Genomic DNA, 9,169 nt, shown 5'->3' on the forward strand with positions numbered 1-9,169 from the left:
CCTCTCCTGCTGTGAAATCGCTAGGCTAACGTGACCCTCTAAGGACAGAAAATCAAACATCTCTAATCTTAGATTAAAAAGGAAATGAGGTATCCATTTACGTCCATGAAGCTGGATATCCGCAGAAGAAGTAGACGAAATTAGTAAAAAGCGTTTGCAAGCCAACGGCGATGCTTATTAACCAAATGGTTTGGTTCCGAGTGAGTGTCGTCACAACGTAGTAGAACGATGATCGCATTTGGCTCCACAATGGGCCTGCCCTTGGCCTAAGTGAGCGATCAAATATAAACAGTCAGATATACCCGAAAAGTTCGATCTTCAAGACTTATAAATTAAATAAATTTAAATACATTTTTGTAAAATTTCACTTCTTCGAGTAACTACATATTTATTCTAATTTTTTTTTTTTAAATCAGCACTTCAATCTACTTTAGCCTCGCTGTGGTCGTACAACAACAACTTGTGGCTTCCGTTGTCTCCTATTTGCTGGGCGACGACGACGTCGCCGATTACCTGGATTACGATTGATTCGACGACGCTTGTTTCCACGCCGATTTACGCGGCGCCGATTTCCAGTAGTAGTACCCGTAGTACTCGTTCCCGTACCACTTCCACTAGCCGCCACCGCTTGCCCTACAATTTGCGGCAGCAGCCCGACAATCGGTGAATTACTCGCAGCTCCAGAGTTGCCGGTGCTCGTAGTGGTACCAGTCGTAGTTGTGGGCGAAGTGGTTGCAGCATTTCCGCCATTCAAATTTATGTAGATGGGAGTAATAGTATTGCTAGAGCTATTCGAGGGTCGCAACTGTTGGAGCAGATCCTGCTTCTGTGTGATCAGCTGGTTCACAGAGTTGGTGCCAGTCAGAAAACGCAGCTCACCATTTTCGCTATCCTTAATGAATAGCGCGGCAATGCGTTCATTATTAGATTTATTTTTAGGCGCGGCTAAGTTGGAAGCGAAGATACATTTTGCTATCATTAATTAGTAGGAGATAGCTTCAACTGCACTTACCTGTCACAAGCGCTTGCGCGGCTAGAAATATAAACAGCAGCTTCAGCATATTTTTTTAAATTAAATTAAACTTTTTGCACAATGAAATTATTTCTTTCCGCCAATATTAGGCGCACTCGGCTGTCGTCAGTTAAGACAGCGCTACACCCGTTCTACAAATGCTCCAATATCGTCTGAAGCCAATGGTTTTATACCAAGCTGCTTCACATTGCTGTTAACCAAATTTTAGAAACCAAAATGATATGCAAATTTCCTAACTTCAAAAAAAATCTTCTCTAACTGTTTATTTGGTAAGAGTGAAATTCTTCTTAAACTTTTTTCTTCATTAAAAGTCATTATTAAGCCTTTTGGAATGTTCGAAGATGAAAGTACTCACGCACCACTTAACAATCGCTTCACGCATAATGACAGCCATGTACGCAGAATTGCCTTAAGGGCTCAATTAAGTTATACTTCTAAGTAGCACCAGCCGCAATTGCAAGCGGGAAAAGAAAATAAAGCTGATTGGTTTTAGAAAAAAAATAAGACGCTGAACGAGAGAGTACGTATGCAAACACATGTTTCTGTGCTAACGAAATCTACGTGAGAATATTTACAAGAAAGCTTTATGAATAGTTTAATTGTATGTAAGTTCGCACAAGCTATGCTCAGATGCGATGTAAATGTGTCACTGGGTGCACGAGTGCCTATTGTGAAGTACCATTGGCAAATCCACGTAAGAAAAAAAGCAGCGAAACGAAATTAAAAACAAAACTTTTTTCGTACTTTAAGCTTCTTTAAAGAGGTTTCTTTGATTCGATCTTAAAAATGTACAAGAAAAGTGATATTGAAAACTGTAGCGCTTTTCAAAGTTATGGGTCCGATGGAATATCGCTCAAAGAAATTAAAATTTCATCGTCCAATATCCAATGTCGGTTTCAATAAGACTCAGTCAGGAGCAATACTGACAACTCAATAACGAAAGAGTAAACCCACCCGCGTTCGGGCACCCTGAGCAAGATGCGATAACGAACCCGTGTGGAGCATTGGGGAACGTCAAAAAGAGAAAGAGGTTTAGTGGCGCTACTACGACTTGTACGATTTAAGTCCGCAGCGGCCCGAATGACTTTCCTCAACGAATGGCAAAAATAATCCTTGGCAATATTTAGCACCTCTTGCCTAAACTTGCCACGGTCTAGAGCTCGCCAAAAGAATCTCCTCTCCCTGGAGTTGAAGTGAACGAAACCTGAAATGGTGTTTAGAGTAACTTCTTTCACCATTGTAGCGACTTCAGTTAGCCCTGATACACTGATTGAGAGAAGAGATTTCAGACCCTAGACTGCTAACAAAGGTCTGGTTAGCCCCGAGCTGGTCTTCAACTAATCCCGAAATAGTCCTGAACAAGCCCCGTTTTTTTTAATTTTTTCGCACTCATAATTATTATGAAAACACTTTTATAATATAAGTCTCAAAATAAAAGTCTTGGAAGACTTAAAAATATTCATCTCTCTGATAATTATTATGAAAGGAGTTTTGTAATATAAGTCCTTGAATAATAATTATAGATGAATCGAAAAATTTTGATCTTAATATAATAATTATTGTTTGACTTTTATTATTTCCTCTTATAACAGGAATATTTCTGAAAAATTCACTTTTTCATTGACCCTAATGCATTTCATCGAACTACAAATTTTATGAAAAAAAAAATTTGTTAGTTACGGCTTTTTGTTTTTCAGGTGGCGTATGTACATAAGTAAGCATGTACAAAGGTTTCTATATGTGCTTGAAAATGTGTCAAAAATCGTTTTTAATTCAAAAACTTGGCAAGTCATCGTGAAATCATATTCAACCTGATACAAAATTCGGGCACTCGAAATGATCTCAAGTGCGGCATTGAAGCTGCTTCTGTAGGTCATAAATTTGTTGGCGTCATTATTACAGCAATAACACAAAACAACCGTAATACTCGTATCACTAGTAGAATAAACCGGCTCGTAGAAGGCAGTTACCATACGCAGCAATTTAAGAAACAAGCAAATCAAAAGGAGGATACTTTATGCAAAATTTTGTGATTCGAAGTACATATGTACATTAGGGTGGTCCAAAATAAGTAAAGTCGGAATTTCAATGCTCTAACCCCCTACGATTGGTCTATATCGAAAAAAGTATACCCCTATTTTTTATTTTAAAATCAAAAAATATTTAAAGGTCGCTCAAAGCGCTCAAACTTTTCCATGTATTTTGTATGGGGAAAAAACAACTTTTCGTGGAATGGTATGGAATTCTTGAAAATCAATATTTTTCGATCGGAAAACTCTGGTTCTGTTCAGGAGACTTCCAATAACATTATCCAATTATTTATTTGTTTATTTATAGAGGTTTTGGCGCTCGTATAAAATATAGTTACTAAGAAAAAATTGTTAAAAAAATAATTGGGTTTTATTATTGGGAATCTGTTGAAGAGAAACAGAGTCTTTCGATCGAAAAATATTGATTTTCAAGAATTCCATACCATTTCCACGAAAAGTTCTTTTTTTACCATACAAAATACATTGAAAACTTTGAGCGCTTTGAGCGACCTCTAAATATTTTTTTATTTCAAAATAAAAAATAGGGGTATACTTTTTTCGATATAGAACAATTCTAGGGGGTGAGAGCATAAAAATTCCGACTTTACTTTTTTTACATGCACTTTTGGACCACCCTAATGTACATGCATACATATGTATGTATGTAATGTGAGTATGTCACGACTTGGTAAAACAGGCGCAAGCTTTCATCGCATGCGCGCTAAATCAACGCTGCAGGGTTTACATATTACCATGCAATGGAAGAAACAAGTTCGGAATTCGGTTCGAACTAGTTCTTTAGGATATGAAGCTGGTTATCCCAGCCATTCCTCTACGCAATTTTTCAATTTTTCGCAAAGCTTGTATGTATTTACTAATATTGTAACAGCTTCGGAATAAATTTCGTAGATCTGGTTAGAAAGCTAAACAGATACCGATTTAACAAGCGCTAATTTTTTATATGAAATAGTGACTTTCCCCTAATCAAAGAACGAATAACCAAATTGATCTTAATGTGATAGACGAAAGATACGCTTCGAGCGCTCTATCCGAGGAACCAACATCGCCTCGAATCAGCTAAGGTCCGCATGCGCCTTAGTGCAATGAAGAACGTACGTTGGGCAACGCTGCCAAAGTTCAACGTCGCAAAGCTGCAGTCGCAACGGACAGCCGAGAAATTTCGCCACACAGCTGACGCAGAAAAAATTACAGCATACGAAGCTGCCCTGCAGACAATGGCAACGCGCGCGACAATTGAACGACACCGGGAAAAAGGAGGGAAGAGATACGCCTTTTTAAGAGGCCTGAGTGCGAAAAACTTAAAATGCAGGCAGGTAGGAATTCGGATCGAAATCAGAAAATAAGGCAGCAATAAAGTGGTTTTAAGACCGGGACTGGCTCGTGCAAAGATGAAGATAGAAATCTGGTAACAGATGTCCAGAGTACACTTGAGTTATAGAGGTAACGGGTGTGAAGGGCGAAACAGGTGGTTCGTTTTATGAATAAGAACCGGAGCCAATGCGTAGAGACGGAGCTCACGTGCCTCCGCGTTACCAAGGCGAGGTGAAGCCAGCAATAGAGCGGCTTAAAACCAACACGGCCCTGGGAGTCGACGGCATACCGGTAGAGCTGTTCAAAGCCAGCGGCGAAGAAACGGACGGCGCATGTAGAAGTTTTTAAGCAGAATTTGGTCTGATGAAGACATACCTGAAGACTGGAATCGGAGTGTGCTTTGCCCAAGCCACAAGAAGGGAGATCCCGTCGTGTGCGCCAATTATCGCGGAATAAGCCTTCTTAATATTGCGTACAAGGTCCTGTCGACGATACTGTGTGAAAGGCTAAAGCCCTTCACGAACCAACTGACAAGACCTTATCAGTGTGGCTTCAGACCTGGTAAGTCCACCATTGACCAGATTTTCACGTCAAATCCTGGAGAAGACATTATATATGCAAATCGACACACCATCTCTTTGTGGTTTTAAAGTCGCTTTTGATAGCACGTAGAGAAGTTGCCTGTACGACGCCAGGTCTAAATTTGGGATCCCCACAAAACTAAAACAGCTATGTAAAGCGAGGTTGAGCACAACTTTCAGCTGCGTTTAAATTGGGAAGGACCTCTCCACATTAAAACTTTGGGGTTTTCGAGAAAAGTGTTCTACGCAAGATCAACGCTGCAATGAAAATATCCTTCGACTCCGCAACCATGGGTGAACAACAAAAGCAAGTGCGCCCACGAACAAAATGGAAGGACCAAGTGCAGAAATACCTGTCTGCAAATTTGTGCAGGAGAGAGGCAATTGGAGAAGCTTTTTAGTCTCGGCCCAAACCGACAAATAGTTGTAATGCTAAATAAGAAGAAGAAGAATGACTTTATTTAAGTCATTTAGAATCCTGCAGTAGTAGTCCCAGAATAACGTTGTGTGGTCAGTGCCGACGTCTGAGTGAACTTCGAGCCCAATATGGCTTCTCTTTTAAGTTCACTAAAGACCGATGCTGATATTCGACTTGCTTCCACATTTTTTATTCACTTAACCTAAGTACACACTTTGCATCTGAAACAGTTACGGAGACTTGAGGAGGCTTTAAGTGAAGGATCATATTTAACTTATCTCTCATATTAACTATCCTTCGGCTGCGCTGCTCATAGTGTCTGATGTATCGAGGATGGCGGATTTCTGGACTTTTCCTATAATTTCCTATTTGAGAACTTTCTCTTGTACTCTCCAACATGCTTTTTTAAGTATCTTTTTAGGCAAATTTCACTTAAGTTGCACTTAACAACATTGTTGGACTTCTCTCAAAACACCCTAATACAATCGTTGAAAAATCAGAACTCTTCGTCTTCGTTGTAAAGATTTCAATGTTTCAGCCTTTGTGGATATAGTTTTAGAGCTTCTTATCAAAAAATCGAAAACAACAACGTCGAGTTTTTCGGGTAATAATCGCGATGCTCGTAAAAGTTAGATTAGCTGAATTCCGTTTGTCGTGGTGCAATCGTCCATGCCGAGCTTTTCCCTAGGCCGTCATAGCCTAAATACTTGCTAAAGCCAGTTTAGTCAGGCACTCCAAACGATAGTCAAAGAACGAATATGGGCGAGCAAGTCAGGGACCAGATTTGTCGTGCTATCCTGATCGTGGGCCTTGAAGACCATCTTCTATTTGCTTATTGGATAAAGTTATTTTCTCGGCAGAGTTTATGAGTGACCAGATGACATCAAATAAAACTACTCTTATGTATTCGCTATATTCATACATATTTAAACAAACAAAAGAGCCAGGTTTTTTCGAAAAATGTTGATGTAGAAGCTTGTTGTGGCAACCGCAGAAAGAGCAACAGTTATTTGCACCTGAATCTCACTTCCCTTAATTAAAATTTCCATTCCAAGACAAAACAATTTTCGCAAGTAAAGTTTGCGCACCTCAGCAATAAAATTCTTTTGCCTGCTACCAAAACTCTGGCGCAATAACACAAAGTAGAGATTTTATGTGTGCGTGCGTGCGGCCGTATGAGACTCTGTGTGTAGTATAGGCCAAAAAAAGCCACATTCGCCGTGAATTGCTACGCTCCAGGATAGTTGTAAGTGATGAGACCACAAAATCAGAAGTGGCAGCAATCGCGAAGTAGCAGGCCGTGGTTGCTGCGGCATATGCGTTTCAACACCGCCACCAGCACCACCGCGCATGCCATGAACTTGCGCGAGGTATCAGAAAATGCAATTAGTTACAGAATACTCGCAGAGGTACCGACACGACAAAGTTTTTAGTATGTATGCACCTTCATAAGGCACACCGGTGCTGCATAGAATGTGAAAAACAACTAGACTGCAAAAATGCTAAAATGGTCTTTAGAAAATGTGCTTTTCCGCAAAACCACACACACACAAACGAAAGCGCAAACGAAATTCGTTCGGGCACAAGAGGAGTATATTGCAAGGAAACTTAAAAATAAACAGCCACATCTAGTTTGGGACCAAAAAAGGAAGAATTTTTGTAAATGCTTTTGTGGTTTGCCACAAAGCGTGAGTGTTGCACGCATGGAATGCCACCAAGTTTGTGGCACACTATTGCATACATATGTTCAGACGCATGCACATGTAGGTATATAGAGGGCTAAACCACTAAAAATAAAGTAACTCTTGCATAAACAGTGTGTCCTGCGTTTATTTGACGTCTTTCCCAAGAAGATATTCAACATTCGCAACTGTCAGTGTTTTTAAAGTTTTGTTTGTTTTATTAATCTTTAAAGTTGATTTGCTTACAGTCTTGTGTTGATAGAAACATACATATTTACATAGTTGACGTAACTTATCTCTTTTCTCAATGTATATCGGGCTACTAGAATTCAACTGCCACTGAAGTGTAGAAAGATACCAGAAGAAGAGATGTGAAGATCTTCAAAATAGTGTGTGTAACTGCCCTTGCTTTGACTTGATTCTTTTCTCGAGTTAAAAAAAAAATCATCTGGCTTGAAGCACCAAAAAGTAGTTCAAAGAACTAGTTTTCCTCTCTCTCCCACCCTGATTCAGTACGCCATTCAACTTACATGCAATATTCGTACGATTCAACTCAGAGAACTAATATTCGTGTAAATACGAGAACACAGAGGAACCCTTGAATTCTCTATACCAAGGCAACATGAGACTAATTTTCATTTTTTATAGAGGCGTAACGTTAAGGAAAATGAAAAGAAAGCCCTTCTTTTTCTTCTTTATTGGCGATGTAACCGCCTTAGCCATTCTAGTCGAGTCCAATAAAGCACGCCAGTCATTTCTCTTAGAAGTGAAATGAAGCAAAAGGGCTTTTTCATCTGATTTTTTCCAGAGCAAAGTAGACATTCCTCTGCTGTCAGCGTCATGACCTGAGTTAAGAGAATCAAAATAGAGGAAGCATGCTGATTAGAGGCGTGTAGCAATACAAAGATCTTGAGTAAACTTAGAAGGGCGCCGCACAGATAACATTATTTCATGTTGGTACTTTGGCTTCAGAACTTTTCTACAATTTCCAACTTAAGAAGAATGGGAAGATAACCTACCGACGATGTGATATTAATACCTAAATCGCTGGCTTAAAGATGGGAGAAGTAGTTAGCGCGAGACATTAAGCAGACTATTCCGACCAAGTTTTCGAACGGTAACCTCCATTTAAAACGGTGAAACCCGCGAGTAAATTACGATTTTATAAATTATGTGTTGCAACCTTAGCCGAGCGAAGACTTCTCTGCCTTGTATTAAGTGCTGAAGTGATTCCATCTCGTGGCTGTATCAAAAGGAATCAAGCGAGATTTCAAGCCTTACTGAGTGAATACCAAACGGACAAGCAAAAGGAGCTCCTTCGACCGCAAACTGCTTCTTATCCGCGGATATCGTTTCATTGGAACCTTATTTGGCCAAGTTATGCGCAATGCAAAATCCTGAAATATTGCTGTGTACTTAATTGGAAGAGAGTTCAGGCGTTCCCTGGCCAGTTCCGAGCGACCGTCATGCAGCTCAGCGCCTATCACAGTAATATGCCTATCTCCTTAACTGACGCCACACTCTTAAGCAACAAGTGCTTCTCTTTAATAGCAATCTCTTCTTCCTTCAAAACATACCAACAGCGCGTAGGCTTGACCTTAGAGCTGATGGAGAGCTCTCGGCACAAGAACCTCCAAATGTCGATCCATCCATGAAAAGGTTCACTTGTCCCTTGCTTCAGGAACCACGCATCACCTAATCATCCCTTGAGGGAATGTTGGCAGAAAATAAGCTACCACGAGACATTTCGGAGAGCAGTAATCCGAAAGATTAGGAATGAAATCGAAACCTTCCAGAACTTCAGGTTGTCTGATCACAGTTTGTGCTGCGGCAGTTCCGGCTGCAATATCGACAGGCGTTATGTTCAGCATGACGTTAAGCGTAAAAGGGCAGCCCCTCGTACGGACATTAGCTGCTTGGCTTGTGTAGCTTTCTTTAACAAATTCCACCAGTCAAACACTTCGTAGCACAAAAAAGGATTAACTCTGGTTTCATAGAGCCAAAAAAATTTAGTTGGGAGATACCACATCTCTTACTAATAATAGCTCCCTTGCAGAATATATAATAAATGCAGATAAGCTAGGCGAATATCC

The 9,169-nt window shown here is 40.1% G+C and overlaps 1 protein-coding gene across 1 annotated transcript; it reads right to left on the bottom strand.

The window, feature by feature from the left end:
- Nucleotides 1-430: 430 nt before the first annotated feature.
- LOC118753391 lies at nt 431-1,061 on the bottom strand. Its single transcript, XM_036488267.1, has 2 exons — nt 1,013-1,061; nt 431-945 (listed from the first exon to the last, which is right to left on the bottom strand). Exons 1-2 carry the CDS (start codon nt 1,059-1,061, stop codon nt 431-433), a joined length of 564 nt encoding a protein of 187 aa, XP_036344160.1.
- Between the last annotated feature and the right edge of the window lie 8,108 nt (nt 1,062-9,169).

The sequence above is a fragment of the Rhagoletis pomonella genome, unplaced genomic scaffold, assembly GCF_013731165.1.
Source record: "Rhagoletis pomonella isolate Grant_MI unplaced genomic scaffold, Rhpom_1.0 Rhpom_scaffold_00002, whole genome shotgun sequence".
Lineage (NCBI taxonomy): Eukaryota > Metazoa > Arthropoda > Insecta > Diptera > Tephritidae > Rhagoletis > Rhagoletis pomonella.